Raw genomic sequence first — 24,441 nt, 5'->3', positions numbered from 1 at the left:
GAGGCATATGGGTGGCACTGTGGGCATATGTGTGGCACTGTGGGGGAATATCTGGCACTGGGGGCATATGTGTGGCACTGTGGGGGCATATCTGGCACTGGGGGCATATGTGTGGCATTGTGGGGGCATATATCTGGCACTGGGGCACTGTGGGGGCATATCTGGCACTGTGTGGGCCTATTAGTAATGGGCATCAGTTGTGCGGTGTAATGAGCATTATGGTGTGGGGAATAATGTGTAACGGGCATTATGGTATGGGTCATATGTATTGGGTGTGTGACGCGTAACAGGCATTACTGTGTAAACTTTGGCCGTGTGCCTTTGGCGTGCAATATTCCAGCCACTCCCCCTAGTGTCATATGACCACGCCCCTGGTCACACCCCTGACCACGCCCATTTTTCGACGCGCGCCTTCGGCGCGCGGCACAGTACCACTAAGACCTTTTTCCTACTTGCACCACTGGTGAACCCGAAGTGTGGCGAGTGCAGCGAGCCCGCGAGGGGCGGCAGTACGCGTCCTACAACCTTTTCATACCCCCACTATCCACGTCGGCGTGGAGTTGAGAATAGATTAGTGTGGCGAGCGCAGCGAGCCACCGAGCCCGAAGCGTGGCGAGCGTAGTGAGCCCCGCGAGGGGATGCGGATACCTGTGAAGCCCGCGAAGGGACGCGTTTACCTGTGAAGGTATCCGTGTGCGCTCGCCACGCTTCGGGCTCGGTGGCTCGCTGCGCTCACCACACTAATCTATTCTCAACTCCACGCCGACGTGGATAGTGGGGGTATGAAAAGGTCGTAGGACGCGTACCGACGCCCCTCGCGGGCTCGCTGCGCTCGCCACGCTTCGGGTTCACGTTTATAGTGGGGGGGGTGGCGTGGGGGTGCATTTAACATTGTAAGCACCCATTAGGGTGCTCAAAAGCACCCTTTAGGGTGCTTATACGATTTTTCATCGTATAGGGGGTCAAAATCGCATCGCATGCCATCGGGTACATGGCATGCGATGCGATATGTTCATCGTATGATGCTGAAATCGGGCGCCGCCAAAATACACAAGTACCCAAATTTGTACTGCGATCAGATCTGAATAAGCACCAATGTAACTAGTGAGGCATGTTAATCAGATTTAGAGGTAATTGTTTTTGGCAACAGTTCTTGCATAGTCATTAAAAGGTTAAAGAAATTAACAAAAAAAGTAATTTTTTTATTCTGCTTACAGCAGTGTAAAATGTTTTTCTTGACTTTTTGAAATTGGAATCCTACTATCAACACCATAAATAATTAAATTGCATACTGTTTGTTTTCATATACATACAATGCTAAAAGCATGGTGAAATGAAATGTGTATGATAAAGAAAACTGGGAATAACAAGGACTGATCATTTCTAATGAAGTATTTGTTTTGTTGCACATTAACGTTTGTAAATTCTAGTATATTAACCTTTTTTACTACATGCATATTTTTCTGCTTTTCAAGGAATTCACAGAATTGTCTACTGGCAAATTATGTAGAAAAATGTACATTTATTGTTAAGTGATTTTGAGCCTGATTCAGATACGCAAAGCCAAATACAAGTGTGTGTGTTTTTTTTATGGTTCACAATTGCTGATATCCGTAAGTGGAGTTACCGCCCACAAATTAAAAGGGACGTTCACCAGAACTTTCACAACTTATCTGCAATTGCATACATATTCGCAGACTCTCTGCAAGAACAAGAACAGAAACAGGCTTAAGGGTAGATCTGTTCACGGCAGTAGTGATGCAGGCAGCTAGACCCTCAAAAAATTGCCATGAACCCTCGATGCATTTTTGCAACCTCTACCTGTTATCTCCTGCAAGTGGAACCTTCCTGTCATCTTGTCATCTTCTTTGCAAATAAATCCGCATTGTGAGTGGGATTGCAGTGGCACATGCGTAGTCTGATGAAAATCGCTCAGTACCAGGCATCAGCATCTTTGCAGCCATCTCTCATTCAGGCCCTATGTCAAATATGGTTCACTAATCAGCAGTAGGAGCCTCAGTCCTCAAAGCACACTAAGGGGGGGGGGGGGGGGGGGGGGGGGGGGGTGGAGATCAAATGGTGGGCAGGGAATTCAAAAGACCATGGCAGCAACCTTCCTAATGCCTAATTAATTAATTGGAAGCTTCTTATTAGCTTAATTCATTAGTTATTACTCACTGTCTGAAGTTGTGTGTCTTATTGTTACAAAGTCATGGAGCTGGTCTTCTGCAGCAGAGGTGCAGTGTGTGTGGGTTAGGCCTCGTACACACCAGAACGATCACGATCGTGCGTCGATCGTGAACCGATTTGCTGTGAACTTCTCGGGAGCGCTCCCCCGGGCCCAGACTCACGATTTGCATAAGATGGTGTATTTTTTTACTTACGATCGTCAAACGATCGCGAGTCGTTTGCGATGGTCGTCCGACTGTCGTTTTGGTGCATCGTGTGTGCACAGTGACTGTCGTTTTTGAAATTTAAATAATGGGCAGGACTAGTTGTGGGGTACAAATAACAGCAGCCATTTTAGATCTGTGCATTTGTGCTTTGTGACTAGTGAGGCTAGGTGTATACCTGCTGAACGCTGTACATAGCTGTTTGCTCTGCTTTGTTTTTGCCTGGCATTACAAAGTGTGCTTTTCCTGTGTCCATTATGCAGTCTGCAGTGATGGATTCTTACCAGCAAGATTTTCTGCTTTCCTATGCTGTGCTCAGGGTGAGGCAGCTGAGGGCCCAGCGTAGAAGAGCTAGGTCATGCTGGACCAAGCAGTGGCTGCTGAGCCGTCAGGCTCGTTCTCACATGCCACTGCTCCTGGAAATTCGTGAGAATAATCCCAATGATTATAGGAATTTCTTACGTTTGGATGATGCCACCTTCCATGAGTTGCTGCGTCTCGTCACCCCCCACATCCAGAAGCAAGATACCAAGTATCGCATGGCTATACCTGCTGAGGAGCGGCTGGTGGTGACCCTGAGGTTTCTGGCTACAGGACGGTCTCTGGCTGACCTGAAGTTTGGATCCCTCATCTCCCCGCAAGCTTTGGGCCTCATCATCCCCGAGACCTGCAAAGCAATCGTGAAGGTACTGCAGCACGAGTATTTCAAGGTAAGGAAAAATACACCACACACTTGTAGTGAAAACATATAATGTTTTATTAAAATAAATCAAACTTTGACATCCACACATTTTTAGTTTTCCTTTTTTTTGGATTAAATACAAATGGTACAAAAATAGAACCCATTGATACGCATAACTGCAAACTGTTCCAAAGTGCAATAACATGTCCAAAAATATATAAAACATTTCACTTTTCTGCCTTGAGGTACGGAGCAGTAGAACACACAGTGCTTGTGGCGCAGATAATCAAAGTACCTTCATGCACACGCGGTGCATAGTGCAGAAGCAGTGGTCCCGGCCCCATTGCTCCGCACCATGCGCCACGTGAGCATGGGCTTTATCTGCGCCACAAGCATCATGTGTCATACTGCTCCATGCATGTGCAAATGGCAAAAGTGTCATTTTAGAAACATTAGGTACGCATAATATAAAAATAGACCAAAGTGCTATAACAAGTCAAAAATTTTGTAACAAACTGAGCTTTAAAACCTACTGCCGCACTCACTAGAGGTACGGAGCAGTAGAACACACAGTCCTTGTGGCGCAGATAATCAAAGTACCTTCATGCACACGCGGTGCATAGTGCAGAAGCAGTGGTCCCGGCCCCATTGCTCCGCACCATGCGCCACGTGAGCATGGGCTTTATCTGCGCCACAAGCATCATGTGTCATACTGCTCCATGCATGTGCAAATGGCAAAAGTGTCATTTTAGAAACATTAGGTACGCATAATATAAAAAAAGACCAAAGTGCTATAACAAGTCAAAAATTTTGTAACAAACTGAGCTTTAAAACCTACTGCCGCACTCACTAGAGGTACGGAGCAGTAGAACACACAGTGCTTGTGGCGCAGATAATCAAAGTACCTTCATGCACACGCGGTGCATAGTGCAGAAGCAGTGGTCCCGGCCCCATTGCTCCGCACCATGCGCCACGTGAGCATGGGCTTTATCTGCGCCACAAGCATCATGTGTCATACTGCTCCATGCATGTGCAAATGGCAAAAGTGTCATTTTAGAAACATTAGGTACGCATAATATAAAAATAGACCAAAGTGCTATAACAAGTCAAAAATTTTGTAACAAACTGAGCTTTAAAACCTACTGCCGCACTCACTAGAGGTACGGAGCAGTAGAACACACAGTGCTTGTGGCGCAGATAATCAAAGTACCTTCATGCACACGCGGTGCATAGTGCAGAAGCAGTGGTCCCGGCCCCATTGCTCCGCACCATGCGCCACGTGTGCATGGGCTTTATCTGCGCCACAAGCATCATGTGTCATACTGCTCCATACCAACAGGGCAAGAATTGGTTTTACAATTCACGTAAAACCGGAGGGTCCTGCTCTCCTGTGAAATCAGGCAATAATGAGGTGTACAGGTGGGTATAGCGGGCTGGAGTTGAAGGTTGTGCGGAGGATGCTTGGACAGGTGGAGATTGATTTGGCAAAGTGGAAGGGACTGGTAAGGGTGCTGGGGGAGTAGGCCCTGGTGGTTGTTGGCAAGGAAGAAGGCCAGCTATGTTGCATTCAAATGTAAGGCGGTCTAAACGGCCAAAAAACAATAGCTCGCTGCTTATGCGTTCAAAGGCCATTTGCTGGGTTGGACTCAGCTGGCGTAAGCCGTCAGACAAATATTTCCCGAAAGCATCAAATCGGTCGGGAGGCCTACGTAGAACCTGTTCGGCCCGTATCAGTAATTCCTCCTCTGGGTTGTCTATTTTCTTTTCCTTGCGGCGCGATTTTTTACAGGCCTGTTGTGGCGGTGTGGGTGTAGTGGATATTCCTTGCGATGTTCCTGGAGACTCCGACAATCCAGACAGGTCCAGGGTCGGTGAATGTTCTGTCTCTGCACTGTGTTGCTGTGGAAACAAATACAAAGTTCAATTTATTAATCAAGTTTATTTATTATTTCTACAGTTCCCTACCAGCGTGAAGGATTGGCAAAACATCGCTGCAGAGTTTGAAGAGACATGGAATTTCCCAAATTGTGGAGGAGCCATTGATGGCAAACACGTCTGCATCAACCAGCCTGCACAGAGTGGTTCCTACTACTTCAATTACAAGGGATACTTTAGTATCGTTCTAATGGATGTGGTTAATGCGAACTACGAGTTCATCTTCCTGGATGTTGGCAGGAATGGGCGTGCTTCGGATGGTGGAACTTTGAAGGATACCAAGTTCTACCAGAGGCTCACCTCCAACACTCTTCACTTGCCGTCGGTCCAGGAAACCAAACATGGGCTCAATTTTGTGTTCGTGGCAGACGAGGCATTTGCCCTTCATGAGCACATCATGAAGCCATATGCCAAAAGGGGCCTGGACCACGACAAAAGAATTTTCAACTACAGGCTTTCCAGGGCACGGCGGCTTGTGGAGAGTGCGTTTGGTATCCTGGCAAGCCGTTTCCGCATTTTCCATACTGCCATCAACCTGAGGGTGGACAAAATAGACTGGGTCGTCATGGCGTGCTGTGTCCTGCATAATTTACTGCGCCGCAAGGAAAGACCACAAAGGCCTACAGGACCAGCACCACCAGAGGTCCCAGAGGAGCCAAAGGAGGTAGTGCAGATATCCTCTGTGGAAACGCCGGCGCAACAGTATAGGGGGACTACACGCGCCATGCAGGTTAGAGACCAGTACAAGGACTATTTTAATGGAGTGGGTGCTGTCCATTGGCAGGAGAACCACATTTAAGACATGTGTGGACTGAACCTATTCTCCGGGCCCAAAAAAATAATGAGGAAGGACATGTGTCAATACCGGGTCTGTACTTACCGACAATGGTTGGGAACTTTCATCCACAGTCTGCAACACCTCATCCCCCTCACTCTCCACCATGAGGTACAGTCCGGTCCTCTGTGCCTCCTGACTCAGGGTGAAGGTTAAGAGATTGTAGTACCACAAGGAGGTCTCATACACGTCGCCGGCTCCGGCACCAGATCTCTTGGTGGTCTGCATTTTCTTATGCTCTTTTAGGAACACAGTGCGGAGATTTTGGATTTTTTTCCGCACCCACTCCGCATTGGCTTCAGGGTGATATGAACGGCTGAAATTGGCCAACTCATCCAGGGCATTTGCTCTTTTAATTTTGTTACTGTAGTCTTTGGACTTTGTCTTCCAAAGACATTCGTACTCCCTGTATTTGTCGATAAATGCTTCGACGAAGTCACGCTCCTTTGCCAGAGCCTGAGACATGTCTATAAGAAAATAGATAAAAAAAATTATTATATGATTATAGTTTATATATTGTTAAGACACTTCTTTTATTTCAGGTTCACTTTTGTTAATATCACAATAAAGTTTTAAGTTTCACCAACCAGTTTCCTTTTTATTGTAAACAAGGTGATAGTGTACACAGCTTCATCTATTCCAGTGTTGGCCAACCTTGACACTCCTGCTTTAGTTGAACTACACATTCCAGCATGACCTGCTGTGGTTTTGCTATTTACCATTTACACACACAGATATATCACTGCACTGCATTGGTGGGCATCAAATGCACTGGGGGGGAATTGGTGCGCAGCTAATGCATTGGTGGGCAGCTAATGAATTGGTGGGCATTGGCGGGCAGCTAATGCATTGGTGGCCAGCTAATGCATTGGTGGCCAGCGGTGGGCAGCTAATGCATTGGTGGGCAGCGGTGGGCAGCTAATGCATTGGTGGGCAGCGGCGGGCAGCTAATGCATTGGTGGGCAGCGGTGGGCAGCTAATGCATTGGTGGCCAGCTAATGCATTGGTGGCCAGCGGTGGGCAGCTAATGCATTGGTGGGCAGCGGTGGGCAGCTAATGCATTGGTGGGCAGCGGTGGGCAGCTAATGCATTGGTGGGCAGCGGTGGGCAGCTAATGCATTGGTGGCCAGCGGTGGGCAGCTAATGCATTGGTGGGCAGCGGTGGGCAGCTAATGCATTGGTGGGCAGCGGTGGGCAGCTAATGCATTGGTGGCCAGCGGTGGGCAGCTAATGCATTGGTGGGCAGCTAATGCATTGGTGGGCAGCGGTGGGCAGCTAATGCATTGGTGGCCAGCGGTGGGCAGCTAATGCATTGGTGGGCAGCGGTGGGCAGCTAATGCATTGGTGGGCAGCGGTGGGCAGCTAATGCATTGGTGGGCAGCGGTGGGCAGCTAATGCATTGGTGGGCAGCGGTGGGCAGCTAATGCATTGGTGGCCAGCGGTGGGCAGCTAATGCATTGGTGGCCAGCTAATGCATTGGTGGGCAGCTAATGCATTGGTGGGTAGGGAAGGTCCAAATACCTGTCTTCAATTTGGCTGTGCTCCAGGATCCTCCGTCACTGCTATCCTGTACCATCCACGAGTCTCACAAAATGGCTGCGGAGGGAGTGACCAGGAAATGAGTATAAACAAGCAGGATCTGACGACGGTCTGACGAGGCAAGTGCACACGATCATCTCGCAATCTGCATACAATCAGCCCCCAATCTGAGGTCGGATTGACAGATCTTTACTGCAGTAGGTAGGATCTTCAATCCGACCTACGACCGGCGGGTACGCGCATCGGATCGGAATTGTGGGCTTAAAACAAAAGATTTTGCACCAATCTATAGCAAACGCTCGTACGACCCATCGAAATCGGAGGTTTTTATGCCAAATCGTCCTGGTGTGTACGGCCCCTTAGTGTAATCCTCCCTGGTGCTGGCTGCTGGGAGAACTACATCAGCCCAGGACCCCCTCCCCTATGGAGTGAAGACCACCGGGCGCAAAGGAGACCACAGAGACCCCTGCAGAGGTGAGTATACACACTTTTTTTTTGTAAACTGTATATTTTACATGCCACAGGTTTTACTGTGGGTTTCAGGTGCTGCATACCAGAAGTAATCCATAATTGGGTGCAGGGGCGGATCCAGGATAAAATGACAGGGGGGGCACCATGATAAAAGAGGGTTTAGGTGGGGGAGGGTTGGTGTTAGTGGTGCCAGTGTACATGCTAAGAGAGCGGCAGAGAGAGGGTGGGAATGGGATTAAAAATAGGCGCTGGCATTTAAAGTACGCAGGCCCACCATGGCAACAAAAGCGAAGGATGCAGTTGTACGCGCGCCGAATGCGCGCTCCGGAAAAGGGGTGTGGTCACTCAACAGAGGTGTGTCCTTGAGTGTAGTCTACAACACCATATACAACTTCTACACATTATGCAACAAAATACTAGACCCCTTTATACTTCCCCCTTACACATGATGCCAAATGGAATGAAACTAAATTCACATAATTCCACATGGATTGAGTCAAAATTCAAAAAATGGCACATGGATTGTGTCAAAATTCACATAATGCCACACGGATTTAGCCAAAATTCACATAATGCCAAATGGATTGAGCCAAAATTCACATAATGCCACACGGATTGTGTCAAAATTCACATAATGCCACATGGATTGAGCCAAAATTCACATAATGCCACACGGATTGAGCCAAAATTCACATAATGCCACATGGATTTAACCAAAATTCACATAATGCCACACAGATTGAGACAAAATTCACATAATGCCACACGGATTGAGCCAAAATTTACATAATGCCAAATGGATTGAGCCAAAATTCACATAATGCAACATGGATTGAGAAAAAATTCACATACTACCACACGAATTGAGCCAAAATTCACATAATGCCACATGGATTGAACCAAAATTCACATAATGCCACATGGATTGAGCCAAAATTCACATAATGCCACACGGATTGAGCCAAAATTCACATAATGCCACACGGATTGAGCCAAAATTCACATAATGCCACATATATTTAGCCAAAATTCACATAATGCCACACGGATTGAGCCAGAATTCACATAATGCCACACAGATTAAGCCAAAATTCACAATACGCTTCATAAACAGGGACATTGTCCACCAAAGGCACACATTAAACATTTACACCATAATGTCCATTACACGTTAAGTTACACGCCATTATGTCCATTATGTATTATGCCAAACACCATAATGCCTATTAGAAATTATGCTACATAAGTGCTGCTTATCTACATGCTCATTGCCAAGGGTTCCATGCTCATTGCCAGAGGTTCCATGCTCTTGCCATGTGGGATTACATGTTCATTGCCAAGGGGAAATACATGCTCGCGGTAAATGGGGGACAGCCGCCGCCAGGCAGAAGTGATAGCCACTGACAGTGGCAGAGCCTGGCTGTATTCAGAGCACTGCAGGTACCGGCTATTTGAAATAATACCCCTTTCACACCAGAAAATGCATTCCCAGTTTGGCCCCTTTTACACCAGCCTAGTCCCTGCATTTTCTGGTGTGAGGGGGAGAGAAAACAACCCCCCCCCCCCCCCTTAACCAGTTATCTCATTTAACCGGCTATATCTTCGGAAGCAACTGACCCATTTACATGAGTATCATATTGAAGAACTTTTGAGTGGGCTTTGAATGATTTTGGTCCAGTGAAACTGGAACGTTTGGTTCCAGAGTAATCTGCCCTCAAAGAACATGAACAGCCATGAAATTACATTTCAAAAATAAAAAAAATCGGTTTACATGCAATATCTCTGGAAACGATTGACCGATATGGACCAGCCTGGTATCATATTGAAGGGCCAGCGATTTGGAATTGAAGCTTCTGTGATGCCAGGGCGGGAACTGGCAGCCGTCGGAACCGGGTGGGGGTCGGAATTGACGGGTCCCATATTATCCTATGGGGAAAAAACGTTACAGCTTTGCCAGGCGATATCACCGGTTCCCGGGCGGCTAGAGACACGGGGCTGGGCTCGTTGGAAAGCCCTGGTCCTCAGCTACAAAATGAAATGACAGGGGGGGCACGTGCCCGGGTGCCCCCCCCTGAATCCGCCACTGATTGGGTGCAAGGTTTTTTTTTTTTTTTTCTTTTTTCCTCTATATTCTTTATTAAATTTTCAAAAGTCACACACAACATTTATAAACATACAATACATACATAATTTGTATAATGACATGATATTTCAACATTATTAAAATCAAGTGTCGTCCGTGCTGCCTTCTTATGTAACTGCCACTGATTTAACAACCATTTATCGTTACTTCTGCCCCATACTGCACTCCCACTTATATGTATCTAGCTGGGGAACCAATTACATGCTAAATGGATAAATCGTTTGTAACCATACTAGTAAGAGGATCATCATGCTAAGCGATTAAACTATAGGATAAATAAGAACTTAGGTTCAGCACACAAAGGCAACTATAATTTATATTTTGTCTGTGAATTTACTGCCTACAGATAGGACTCCTTAGACAGTACTTATACTAAGGGGGTTACACCATTTAAGCCTACTATTATTAGGTATGGCTTATCACCTTACCCAGAGTGCATTTCTCTCTATTATGAAAACTTCTACATCAAAACTGTATTTTATATCAAACCACTCAGTAATCAAATCAAGGTTGCAAGTTAGCAAAGTTTCTTTTTACCTTGCTAAACCTTGCTCCCAACTGCATCTCCCCAAACAGTCCAACTTTTAAGGATAGCCATACCTGAGTACATGTGGGATATCACTTAAACCTCCACTGTTAGTGTGCCTAGAAGACCAAAGGGATTCAGTACTGACCCGACGCCGGAATGCCGACAAGGGGGGACGTGGATTGCCCCCCCCTTGCGGGCCCGGTGCCTCGCTACGCTCGGCAAGCAAATTTATTCTCACTCCAGGGGTGTTGTGGACACCCACGGAGGGAGAATGTGTCGGGATTTCGGCGGCCGGAATTCCGGCGTCGGGATTCTGAACGCCGGGATCCCGACCGCCGGGATTTTAACTGCATCCCGACCAAAGTTGGGAAACACTGTTCTAAATGAGCAATGCTCTCTGCATAGAAAGGAAAGTCTTCATTCCAGTCATGGTTGGCTTGCTGCAGTGCCATTTTTTAAATTCCAAGATAGCCATGGCAAGCCAATTGGGTAAAATTAGCCAGTGCAAGGCAGGGGATGCAGTCCCATGGTGGAAGTGGAATGATGAAGAGCTGAAGATACAAGATGCTGTGGAAGTCCTGGTTGGCTGGCGGCCATGCAAAAGAGCTTAAAGGCCGCCACCCACCAGCTGAAGAGAATAGAAGATACAGTGGAGGTCCTGGTTGGGTGGCGGCCATGCAAAAGAGCTTAAAAGATGCGCTCCCACCAATTGAAGAATAAAGAAAGCACTGGTCAGTGGCTGGACATGGCCGGCGGCGTCCCCCTCTGCCTGGCCCGAAACATGTTCCACAATGCCTTTCCTAATGACATAATTTAGCAAAACACCTTCAGGAATAGCGTTCCGGAGCATTTCCTCGAAAAAAATATCCCTGGAATAATCTATAAAGGTGCAACAGCAGTTGTCTAAAGGCAAGTTCCATACAGGTTTATCAGATTTTTAAACACGAAGCTCCATTAAATTAGATACATTTCTGTAATGTCATCAGACAGTAATAACTATTGGTGTCAGTTGAAACACTCAGGTGCTCAGTCTACTTACAGATGTAGTAGAGGTGGTCTAGTACATGCAGCTGCTTAAGGTCCTTCATCTTGAATGTACAAAGATCAGTGGCGGTTTTTACCTATGGGCTGCAGGGCTGCAGGCCCCCCCCCCAGGTAAAATCCGCCACTGTCTCTGCCTAAAGTGAAGCCAGATGCAGTCTGCGAGACTGCCCTGGCTTCACTGTGACTGGCAGTGACTTCCTATTGGAAGTTTGACCTGCCAGTCACTCATGGCATGTTCCCTCCCTCCGGGATGCCTCTCTCTGATCAAATGCACGGCTGCCCCCAAAACGGGTTCTGCGCATGCGCAGTACCGCGATCCGTACTGCGCATGCGCTGGAACCCCGAACCCGATCAAGTCTCCGGGGGCTGCTGCAAAGGCAGCCCCAGAAGGCTTGGACCGGCGCATGTGCAGTATGTATGATGTTACTGCGCATGCGCTAGCCCCGTGCAGGGACAGGGATGTGTGTGGCGTCCGGGGATGGCGGCAGTGACCAGGGAAGGCAGCGGCAGCCCTCCCCCTCCATAATAGTAAGAACCGCCACTGACAAAGATCATTATTAATGTTCACCTGGTAAATGTCGCATCTACTTTTTTATTTGTCCAAATTCCATTTATTTTATAATATTCAATAGAGTGAGATTGAAATCAGTGTAGTACAACAGTATCATTAATCATGTACTTATTTTATGTGTACTGGATACCTATGCCCCAGGAAGCTTCACTTCATCAGATCGCTACTCGTCTGCATCCTTGTGCAGTAATTTAGATGGTGGTATAGGGCAGGTTTACTAATACATTCACTGAATATAAAGTAATGTACGAGGCTGGATTGAAAAGCATTGCCTCCATGGCTTTTTATTTGTGAATGCATTTGAACACTTTTGTTTGCACATGATAACTCAGTTTATCCTCTGTGTAATGCACTATTCACTTTTCAATGGAGTTCCCATCCCTTTCCATGCATGTGCACCAACGCTTGAAGAGTTGGGCAAACCCGACAGAGAAGAAACCTGGTGGTTGTTGTCGACACCAGAATCGAATGACAGCTTTCACCTTGCCGTCAGAGTTGAAGTGTTGATCTTTAAGGTGCTTTTTCATCTTTGAACATTGTTTTTTATAAACTTACGGATCACAATTTATTACTGCTCTCATCAAGCTTTCTCAATGGATTACCTTTCTCCCAGTTCTGCAGAGTACAGAAGATGTGTTCCTCCCTTAAGGCTGAAAAATGACATCTGGGACTCATGAGGATCAAATTCCTTCAATGGGTATATTAATCCAAGGACTTACAACAGGTGTTGGATAAAGCGATGAGCATTCCGATATCCAATTTCTTGGAGCTAGCTAGCAGTAAAGAACATTCCAACAAGACCATCTTTGTCACGGAATATCTCCTGCGAGTCAGAACATCATAAAGACAGCTAAAACTTTTTGACTCATCATCAGTTCAACTAAGATTTACTACTTCTCAACAATACTACCCTCACTCCATGCTTTCGGAGGGGGACAAATTTCCACTTTTGTGGTGTATCTCATCAAATGCCCATGTGGTCTTGCCTATGTGGGTAAGACCAGACGTAAATGTAAAAAAAAGGTATATTATCAATATTATGTACAATATATTATAATACATGAATAATTGCCTTCTAATTGGCAATGTACCTTTCTATTTTCTCATAGACACTATTTAGATTGAGGTGTTAATATACACATATAATTGATCTGATAATATCCTGATCTTATAGGAATAACTTATTTTTTCCAAATAAAAGGGACTGTCTTCTCATGAGAATTATGAAACTCATTTCAAGCTGAAAGGTATGTCCCTTTCTTCATAGCCACTTTTCTCACGTTCAGCTCACCACCACCTTTGTTGTTCTTGATTCTTCATCATTCATTCCTCTGGTTCTATATATATTTAATATTTAATATATTTGGTCTGTAATGTGTTCTTATATTTTTTACGGAAACAATGTTTACATTTGTAGATTTATTATTATCCCTCTAATGAAATCTGTTAAGACAAATCGTGTTGGGACATTTCCGTTTTGCTGTATTTCCTGTGTCAACCCATTAAAGAATCAAATAAATATATCTGTTGGATGAACACTTCTCTCTACTTTAATATATGCGGAAGGAGTTCCCGCACCAGTTTAAATTGTTTATAATTGTTTTTAAGAACTAACTTTCTCTCCTATACCCTATAATGTCAGGGATTAATGCCCATGTCGGAGAATTGAGAGGTGCTACCCGATACTTTAAACAGGTTCCACTACTCCACAGAAAAAAGAAAGTAATATGTGGGTGCACTGTTAATCAATATATTAATTTCAATATATTTATTAAGATATAACTTTTATTTCAATCTGGATGAAATTGGTGAAATATTTAAAACATAGTTTATAGAAGTGAAAAGAAATGAAAATAATTGAATTAAAACAAGAAGGGCCACTGTCTCATACAATCCTGTATTTGCTTGGTTAATATGTCCCTGTGTGCTCAATTATGATCCTTATGTTTGTAATTTCTGAGCGTGAGGCTTTATTATATAATAATTAACAAAATGTATTGTTCCTTAAAGAGATCTCTCTGTTCTACTATTATATCTTCAGAGTGAGTTGATACATCTAACTATTTGTTTCACTTATAACGTTACTTTCACTGCTAATATGTATATTGTTTGCTTGTCAGCTATTGATATATGTAAAATCTTACAATCCACTAATATAGGTAAGAACTGAGAAGTTACAAAGAGATATCACATACTGGTTTACATAAACTCTTCATGTCACCATCGCCATTCAAAATCAGCGCGCTTGCCGTCAACGCACTGGAGACGAGCGGCATGCGTTCCACAGATCACACTGTGTGTCAGCGGCCGGAACCAAGATGGCTATGGCACGCATAACACACACTGTGTGTCAAATACAGGAAATATGTCACCAGGCAGCTTGTGTATACATAGTACAAGATCATCTCAAAATTAAACCAATACACCGCACAGTCATATTGGTAAAGATGCGAGTCAGATGTATTACCATATACAAGGTTACTGGAGGGTCACATATGGTACACAGATTGATGAATAAAGTGAATTAAAAACAAAGCAAAAACTAGACTTTAAGGGAAAAAACGCTAACTAAAAATTAATTGCCAACAAAAAATAATAGTTAAAAATGAGAACCACAAAGGGTCTTCATAATGTTAGACAGACAGGTATATATCAATGTGCCGTTGCACCAAACTAGCAGCTCTTAAATAACCATACACAATGCAGATATCCACAATGCATCAGCTTTCAAATTCAATAATATTAATCCGCATACAGATTCACATAGGGCATAAAAGTCTACTCGTAACTAATATAAATAATAAAGATAATGTTACTTAATGTTGAAGACCGCTCAAATACATATTTTACTGGGACCAGAAAATAGTGAAAAAATAGGAAAAATCAATGAAACATAACTGACATGTGTAGCAATTTCAAGTTCTACTGTAGAAATATATTGAGGGTTATTTCCGTTTAACCCATATGGGGAAAGGGTATTTAATGAATGGATTTACCACGCTTCCATGTTCCTCAGCGTGAGTTTACGGTTCCCACCCCTGTTATTTTTCTTTGCATGATCAATGAGCATACATTGGAGTGTAGCCACTTGATGGCCAAACTGTAGAAAATGTTTTCCCACAGGTTAGTCAATTTCTTTAGTGAGTAGTGGCGCGTGATTTTGCGGCCCTGTGGTTAACCATACGCTCCCTAAAACACTGGGTCATCATCCCAACATAATAGAGCCCGCAGGGGCATGTCAAAAAGTATATGACGTGATCCATTGTGCACATCAATTTTTGTCTGATCTGTATATTCACTCCCATATGTAGGTGTGGAAATCTATCACCCATGAGTATTGACCGGCAAGTTGTACATGTATTGCATTTCAAACAACCAAGTTTACCACTGCGTAGTCAGCTGTTTTTGTTTGTCTAGGTACCATCAAAGGATGCATTAGCAGCTGTCGCAGATTTGGTCCATGTTGATAGGCATGAAGTGGAGGCTTCATCTTTACAAATGGCAATGTGGAATCAGATTGTAGGATAGGCCAATGTTGACGATATGCTCTCTTGTTTCTTGCCGACAAAGAATCATATGTACTGACATGTACCACTTGGTTGGTAAGGGCCTCTGTTTTCTGTCTGGTATTACAGAAAAGTGAGTAAGTCTTATGAATACTTTGGTTGGTCATGATGGTAGAGTACCCTATCTCAATAAATCTGTCCCGCATTTCATTTATTTGTACAGTTGCAATATCATCAGAGGAATTAATCCGGAGTCCACAAAGAAGTTGGCAGAAAATTTTCTTTAAGGGAGGTCGGATGTTGACTGTTCGCTTTAAGCAATGTGTTCCTATCCGTATTTTTTATGGTATAACATTGATCCAAAACTCAGACCATCTCTAAAGATAGTGATACAAAGAAAAAAATAAATTGTTGCTGTGAATTCTACTGGTCCAGGTTGTGCGTTGAGCTGCTCAACCATCTACAAAAATTGGTCCTTGGTGCCTGACCATAAAATGAAAATATCATTGCTAAATCTGTGGTATCGAAGTAAATATTCATTATAGACACCACAGATATACTGTTGCTCAAAAGTCAACATAAACAAATTAGCATATGACAGAGCTATGTTAGAACCCATAGCGGTACCCATCTGCTGTTCATAAAAATGATTCCCATATAGAAAACAATTTTTAGTAAGTATCAAGTTTGCAAAAATGAAGCCTCCACTTCATTAGTACTGCAGTGCCATTGTTTTCATCCAGACAGGTTGGCAGTTTAACTATGAAGCAATGTTGCAAACAACACATAATGCAAGAAAAGAGGTGCAAGATGGAATTGTCCTTGGCACTAACACCCACCATTATCAGAATCATCTTTATTGGCCAGGTATACTTGCGTATGCTTGGAATTTTTTGTGGTAACAGTGCAGCATCAAGCAGGGAACACAAGGGGGGTGGGAAGAGAGGCATAAACATACATCACATACATTTCACATATATCTAGAACAGTTCGAGTTAGTATTTAGTATTTGGTACGTTCAATACGGTTTAGTTGGTGGACAGCTATTGGGAAGAAGCCTTTTGTAGTTCTTGTCGTCTTTGCTGGGATGGACCTAAAACATCTGCCTGACGGAAGGGGTTCAAACAGGTTGTGGCCAGGGTGTAGCTTGTCCGCCAAGATCTTTCCTGCATGCTTATTGACCCTTGCTAGGTATAGTTCTTGGACAGTGGGGAGCTCCGCCCCAATGATCTTTTCTGCCATCCTCACCACTCTTTGCAACCTTCGTCTGTCATTCTCGTTTGCTCCTCCGAACCAGATTGGGATCGAGGAGCAAAGGACAGACTCTACTATGGCAGTGTAGAAGATGAGCAGCAGCTCCTGCGGGATGTTGAATTTCTCGAGTTGCCTCAGGAAGAACAACCGCTGCTGAGCCTTCTGATATAGATATTAAAGAGGGCATGCATAGTTTAACAAATCAATAATTTCTGTGACTGGGCCTGCCACACTTGTGGCTTAAATGATTGGTTAAATGATTGGTTTGTTTGTTCCCACAAAACAAGTGGACATTGCTGGCAAAGACCTCTACATGCACAAACTTGATCTACATAGGCAAGATGTCTTCATCATCATCCGACACCTCACCCTAATCAGAGAGTACATCCTTTTTTCTCACTCTGTACTATCTAAATGGTATTTTGAACTCAGGACCTCAAATAACTGTTTAAAACCCACTACATTAATGACGCATATTGAACGCACATCTAATAGCAGCATACCTGTTATTGCATCGGTAATCCGCTGTGAAACTGGGTGACTGCTGTCATACTTGGTCCTCCTTGCAAAGGAATGTTTAACAGTAATTTTGATGGGAGCGGAGTCAGTCATACTTATGAAATTGGAAGCAGGACTACTTCCGAACATGATTGAGGATAGGGATAAGGAAAGTGTTGGAGTTGGAGATTACAGGCACTTGCCTCTAACATTGAGAACAGAGCTCGATGACAATGGGCTGGTTGTTATGTTTTTAGCCAAAGTTTCTGAATTTCTCGAAATCTGTCAAAACTTTTGATGATTGCGCTGCAAGTGATGAAACAGGGAGGAGGTTTCTAGATGGCTAAGGTCCCTACTTACTATTACTCTTTACAAAAGGTACACATATGGATTGACAGTTGTTGTCCGGATTTGGGTAGAAATAATTCCACATACTGTAGAAGAGGTGGATTTTTTTGTCTTTTAACCGGGCATGACAATCATCTTTTTTTTTTTCTCTTTAAGCGCACCAAACAGTACGAAGATTAACCGGGTGGTCCGGCACTCCCAATGCAGTAATCAACTTAGCTTAGTGCCCTCACAAGTGGTAGAATACAGGGAATGCAGGTGCAACACTTAAGTCTGGAGCTGAATAAACATGCTCACACAGAAATCTTATCGTTTCAGTTATTACAAGTTATGTAAAGTAATTCCAAAACAGTTAATTAACTGAAACGTTGTTCAGATCTCTGTGTGAACTTGTTTATATAAATATATTTATATACTTCTGCATATCACAGGGCTTACAGATGAGCATCTTGAAAAAAGTAGCTTGTGAAAAAGTGCATTAAATTGTACAAACATTAAATATATCCACATATCACAGGCAGTACAAAGATTAAACATATATTTGCCTGTATAACATGGCTTACATATGCGTATCACGAAAAAAAGATGCTTTAAAAAAATGCTTGTAAAAAATGCACAACAAACAGTACAATTATTTATTTTGTATTTAAGCTGCACGTGCTCAGAAGCTCCCCCTGCTGGTGTACCTGTGTTCAATAGTCACTGCAGAGAGCTCTGCTGGCTCCAGATGTCTCTAATGTTCTTCAAAGGAGGGCCCTCAGAGATGGGGGGGGGGGGGGGCAATGGGTACGTACACCCTGGGCCCCTCCTTAATTCGTCTCTGCACAGTGGGGTTATGACCAGCAATCACAGTATGCATAGTGGGGTTATGGCCAGCGAGGATAGCTAACTTAATCCTTGTGGACCTGTTGTAGTGACAGCTAAGGATCCAATTATCACTGTAAATATTATTACGAGTGTAGAACTAATCACCATGGCTTGCGCAATAGAAGGTTAAATAGTTAATGCACTAGGGTCTGAGATATAAATTGGCAGGAGATTCAATAAAACATCTTCTCATTGTCCAGTGATGGTATTATTGAAGGAGCCCATCTGGCATTCAAAATAAGTCCCTGTGTGAGGGAGAGTCAGAGCGGCGGGAGTACAGCTGACTGGGTGGAAAAGAGCGGACCACACCGCTGGGACATAGGAAAGGCCCATTTGAAATGGCAGTCTGCAGGGCCACACTTCAGACAGGTAAGTAGAGCTTCCAGGGCCCAGAGATAGTGGTTGAAGCAGAGAGACTCTCAGGAGCACCAGGTAGTGAATGCAGGCCAGACAAACGCAGGGAGTGTCCAGCACCTAGGTCGTAGAAGGGAACCAAAGGTGTCTGGGAGTATGGGAATCCGTCGCATGGAAGTCAAGACCACCCAAGATGAGGGAAGCCCTCAGCGAGACACCTTAGCATGAGTGCAGAGACGTGTCCGTGAGGCTTTGCAGCATTCAGGGATAAGCACAGGGGCCTAGAAACGGTTGTCGGCATCTCATAGACTGGGGCAGTACTCCACTCCTGAGCAAATCTAGGCAGTTCCAACAGGTTCCAGTGTCCTTCATCTTAGACCATTTAGGGCCCGATTTATCAAGCAATATTTGCGGTTAAATCCCCGAAAACATCCGTTTTCGGGGGTTCACCGCAAATATTTAGTATCCCCTAAATGTATTAAAGGGGGACCGCAGCATGGATCTGCGATCCTCCCTGCAGCGCCGCCAGCCGCATCCCCCATAGGGGCAGCCCGGCATCGCACCCCTGGGCTATCGCCATTCTAATGTGGCGATAGCCCATTGTAGCCTATGGCTACACTTCGCACTGCCCGAGCAGGGCAGTGCGGTAAGAGAGGTCGGCGGGGGTTAGCGCATAACCGCGCATGCGCTGACCTCCCGGCTTCCGGGTTAGGGCTTCGCAGGGACGGGCTCCTATCGGAGCCCTGTCCCTGCGCCCTTAAAAATGATACATCCCCCCGATATGCCTGGGCGGTAATATTCCGCCCAGATCGCATTGTAAATGCGATCATGATAAATGGGCCCCTAAACCACTTACCTGATAGTTATCTTAGACCTTAATGTTTATTTGTTCTATTCTTTAATTTCATAGTAAAATTAGACATTACACTATTCAAATTTCAATAACAACGTGAAAAATGGGTGTTTTAAAACATTTCACTAATAATATATTTATCATATATCATTTATTTTTACAACCTAGGCAAAATTAAATGAGATGAAAAATCCCTTAGAATAGCATTGCCTTGTGAATAGTGCAATTGGTGCATGTGCCATGATAGAAATAGCAATCTCTGCACTGGTCTAAGAGGTATTTATCCAATATTGCAGTATCAGTTATAATTTAACTTCTTTTTACCACCTCAGTAATCTACAGCTTCATCCTGTCTGCCTTGAATTTTGTTGATAATTATCTGTTAATTTGGCATCTTGGCAAATGTAACAGGGGCGAGACAACAAATGTTCTCTCTGCTGAATCACGGGACCTTGCCAAGTTATCTCATGTTCTGTGGGCTGAGATTCGGGAGAAGGAACTTGTCATGTACAGTATGTCGCCGTAACATTCAGATCCAGCACTATGCAATGTAATGTTATAGTTGGATGTTTTTTCATTATTGACCCCATCACAGCACCTATATTGCATCCTGGCATCCATTATCTGGTTTAATGTCCAACATATAAATATGTACATTAAGTACTCCATTAATCAGGTGGCTGTACTGTAATGAGAAGATGATTTGGCTTGTAGTGCAGTATGAATGGTGTAATGCCTAACAGCACTGAGGTCATTGGTTTGATTACCACCATGGCCCTAACTGTGCAGAGTTTGTATATTCTCCCCTTACTTGTTTGGGTTTCGTGCAATGGGTCAATTGACTCCTGACAAAAAATAGTGTGTGCATGTTCTTGTGTTCAAGGCAGACTAGATGGGCAAAGTGGTACTTATCTACTATCAAATTCTAATGGGGTATCCAATCATATGCAATGAATTATGGTTAAAGGGAAATCAAGTGAAAATCAGTTTGTTTTTTCAAATTATCACCAATATTTTTTTCCCCACAGGCTATCCAATTAGATCTCCCATCAGTGGTGTAACTAATAATTCTGCGCCCCCCCCCTGCCGAAAATGCAGGGGGGTGCCCCCCTAGGGTAAAACAATCGCCCCCCCCCCACCCGTGCGGCAGTTAACTCAGCCACGGGGCCGTGATTGTGCTGCCAGTGGAGGGGAGACGGGGTGCGGTGGAGGGGAGCCGGGGTGCACGGAGGGGAGCCGGATCCGTCTGCGCCTGGTCCCGGCTCTCCCGGCTACTGCTGCTAATGAATAGTGACACTTGGAAAATGGCTGCCCCATAAAGCAGACGAAAAACTGTCACTTTTTGTATTAGCAGTAGCTGGGAGAGCTGGGACCCGGCACAGGCGCTGGCAGCAGAAGGCAGGGCAGTGAGTAATAATAGTCCCGCGGGGGCTGCGGAACTATAGTTACGCCACTGTCTCCCATAAAAAAAATATTGTATTAGTTGGGCGCCCAATTAGCGTACGTACGCAGGCGTAGGGTAAGCTACGCTGTCTGCGTAGTCCAACGGCTGCCTAGCGTAGCTAGCGTAGTGACTCTGCGGCAGCCCAACTCTGCGTGCTTAGCATAGTGAATCTGCGGCAGCCCGGCTCTGTCCCCGGAGTCCATACCAAGCCTAGTGAGCGCCTCTCACACAGCTGGCCGCGGGAACACTGCGCTGATTCTGACAGCATCGCTACGCTAACTACGTACCGGGCACCAGGCTAATACGCAAGTACCAATAGTTTGTTTTGTGAGAGAACACACATTTCTGTGAAACCTTTGTGGTTTTGTCACCGCAGATCAGATTTTGTGGCACTTATGGGGATTTTGTTTCAAAGTCCCTGATAAACCGAAGCTGCTGCTGGCTTATCAGTTACCTCCCTGCAGATTATACCCACATTTATTTATCCTTTACATATCTCTTACTATTAGTATTTGTCCACATTACTGAATATTTAATTATAGATATCATCTCACCAACATTTATTTATTAACAGTTACATAGCGCAGCAAATTCTGTTGTGCTTACACCTAAAAAGGGCCCATTTATCAGTCAATATTTGTGGGCAAATTTGGGGTTAGCCGCAAAGATTAAGTATCCCTTCAATGTATCAGGAGGGACAGCAGCAGGAATCTATGAACCCTGTTGTGGTCCCTCCTGCGCCGCCGCTGGCCGCATCCCCCATAGGTTTCTAAGGGGGATGCAAAGCTACCCGATGTATGAACATTGGGCAGCAGCGTATCTCATCCCTGGGCTACCGCCATTCCGGGGCAGTGCGGTTGGCGGGGGGGTCAGCACTAACTGCACATGTGCAGGACCCCCCACAGGCCGGCTCAGCACATCGCAGGGATGGGCTCCTTTTAGAGCCCCATCCCTTCGCTGCAGGGATGATACATCCTGCCGTTAGGATCGCAATTTACAATGCGATCCTGGGTGGTAATATTCCGTCTGTACATTGTAAATGCGATCTGTGATAAATGAGCCCCTAAGTCTTTCAAAAATAGAGCTAATAATAGTATTCCCACCAGCCAACAGAAATAATCTATATTTCTGTTAATCTGACCATAATCCCCACCCATCAAGCCCACTGACTAGTCATTTATGGTACTGTTTTCTGATCTGATTACATACATCTAAAGCTGGCTACACATCAGGATGACCTGCATATGACCTGGTTGTATGTATGTAGTGGAGCGGTTGAACAAGCAATCGCATGTGCTCGACTGTAGTGGGAGCCGGCAAATGAGACGTGCAGAATGTCTCATCTGTGGGCCGACCTCACGGCCCACATTGTGCTTTCATGTGCACACAATCCATTGCACGACCAGTCAAGATTAGACGGTTGGGTCCAATCTCATTCTGGTATATGGGGTCCTTAAGAAACTTCTTCAGACTACGCATAAAGTACTTCTCACTACACTACAAAAATTTTCATTTATGCACTCATTACTGTGCATGTATAGGGCCAATGGTGCCTAGGTTGACAGTCAAAAGGTCAACACCAAACAGCTGACTTGTACAAGGTCAACACAAGCAAAAAGGTCTACACCAGGATGGTCGGCACATGAAAATGTTGACATGAGCTTTTCAAGGGTTTTTTTTGAGCCCATGTCAACACTTGAGCACATAAACACCAAATGAGTGTACTGCATACCCTCACATTTCTTGCTGTGTGTGCCATGCTTTATACCATGTGCCTAGCTCTGCTCGACACACTTTACCTTTCCCAATCATCGCAGTAGATGGTAAAGTATAAAAAAAACTGTAGAAAAAAATGAAAAATCCATGAAAAATTCAGGTAGACCTTTTCATGTGTCAACTATTGCCATATCATCCTTTTGCCAATGAGACCTTGTAAGGGGGCTGGCTGGCAAATTTTAGCCTGGGGGCAAGTCCAGAGCATTGGCCCCTAAGTATCAGCTCGGCTTGGTAGGAGAATGGCCACTGAGAGAGATGCAGGATACTGAATATTTGCCTGGCTTCCCGGCGTCCCACTCCGCCCCTGCCACAGGCTGCTCACCTCCATAAAAAGAAGAAGAGGACACCACTGGCTGCTCTCCTGCATAAATGAAAAACAGGACACCACAGGCTTCTCCCTTGCATAAATAAACAGGAAAGCACGGGCTGCTCCCTTGCATAAATAAAGAACTAGACACCACAGGCTGCTCTCCTGCATAAATAAAGAACAGGACACCACAGGCTGCTCTCCTGAATAAAGAACACGGCACCACAGACTGCACCTTTGCGTAAAAGAACAGGACACCAGAGACTGCTCTCCTGCATAAATAAAGAACAGGACACCACAGGCTGCTCTCCTGCATAAATAAAGAACAGTGCACCACAGGCTGCTCTCCTGCATAAAGAACACGGCACCACAGGCTGCACCCTTGCGTAAAAAAAAACAGGACACCACAGGCTGCTCCATAGCGTAAAAGACAGGACACCACAGGCTGCTCCCCCTGTATAATAATCATGCCATGACATTACAGGCTGCTCCCCCTGCATAATAATAATGCCATGACACCACAGGCCACTCTCCCTGTATAATAAAAGTAATGCCATGACACCACAGGCTGCTCACCCTGTATAATAAGAATAAGGCCATGACATCACAGGCTGCTCCCCCTGTATAATAATTTGTGTGTCTTGACATTACTTTTATTATATTATACAGGGGGTGCAGCCTGTGGTGTCATGGCATTATTATTATACAGGGGGAGCAGCCTGTGGTGTCATTGCATTACTTTTATATTATACAGGGGGAGCAGCATGTGGTGTCATGGCATTATTATTATACATGGGGAGCATCCTGTGGTGTCATGGCATAATGCTATGACACCACAGGCTGGTCCCCCTGTATAATAATAATAATGCCATGACACCACAAGCTGCTCCCCCAATATAAAAGTAATGCCATGACACCACAGGCTGCTCCTCCTGTATAATATAAAAGTAATGCCATGACACCACAGGCTGCTCCTCCTGTATAATATAAAAGTAATGCCATGACACATACATTATTATACAGGGAGAGCAGCCTGTGGTGTCATGGCATTATTATTATACAGGGGGAGCAGCCTGTGGTGTCATGGCAATA

The 24,441-nt window shown here is 44.8% G+C and overlaps 2 protein-coding genes across 9 annotated transcripts in view; one reads left to right on the top strand and one right to left on the bottom strand.

The window, feature by feature from the left end:
* The window catches only part of SRCIN1 (SRC kinase signaling inhibitor 1), a 375,505-nt gene that overhangs the window by 187,927 nt on the left and 163,137 nt on the right, over positions 1-24,441 (top strand). The window lies entirely within an intron of this gene.
* On the bottom strand, positions 3,133-6,752 carry LOC146008149 (uncharacterized). The gene is made up of 2 exons (XM_083147134.1): positions 5,891-6,752; positions 3,133-4,974 (listed from the first exon to the last, which is right to left on the bottom strand). Exons 1-2 carry the CDS (start codon positions 6,308-6,310, stop codon positions 4,429-4,431), a joined length of 966 nt encoding a protein of 321 aa, XP_083003260.1. The 5' UTR covers positions 6,311-6,752; the 3' UTR covers positions 3,133-4,428.

Source organism: Crinia signifera, chromosome 6 (genome assembly GCF_055691185.1).
Source record: "Crinia signifera chromosome 6, ASM5569118v1, whole genome shotgun sequence".
Lineage (NCBI taxonomy): Eukaryota > Metazoa > Chordata > Amphibia > Anura > Myobatrachidae > Crinia > Crinia signifera.
This window is presented reverse-complemented; position numbering and strand designations above follow the sequence as displayed.

Excerpts from the sequence above, each read along its gene's own strand:
- LOC146008149 (XM_083147134.1), bottom strand. The coding sequence starts at position 6,310 with ATGTCTCAGGCTCTGGCAAAGGAGCGTGACTTCGTCGAAGCATTTATC. Across the intron at positions 4,975-5,890 it reads AAAGTTCCCAACCATTGTCG|CAACACAGTGCAGAGACAGA; the intron begins GTAAGTACAGAC and ends TTGTTTCCACAG.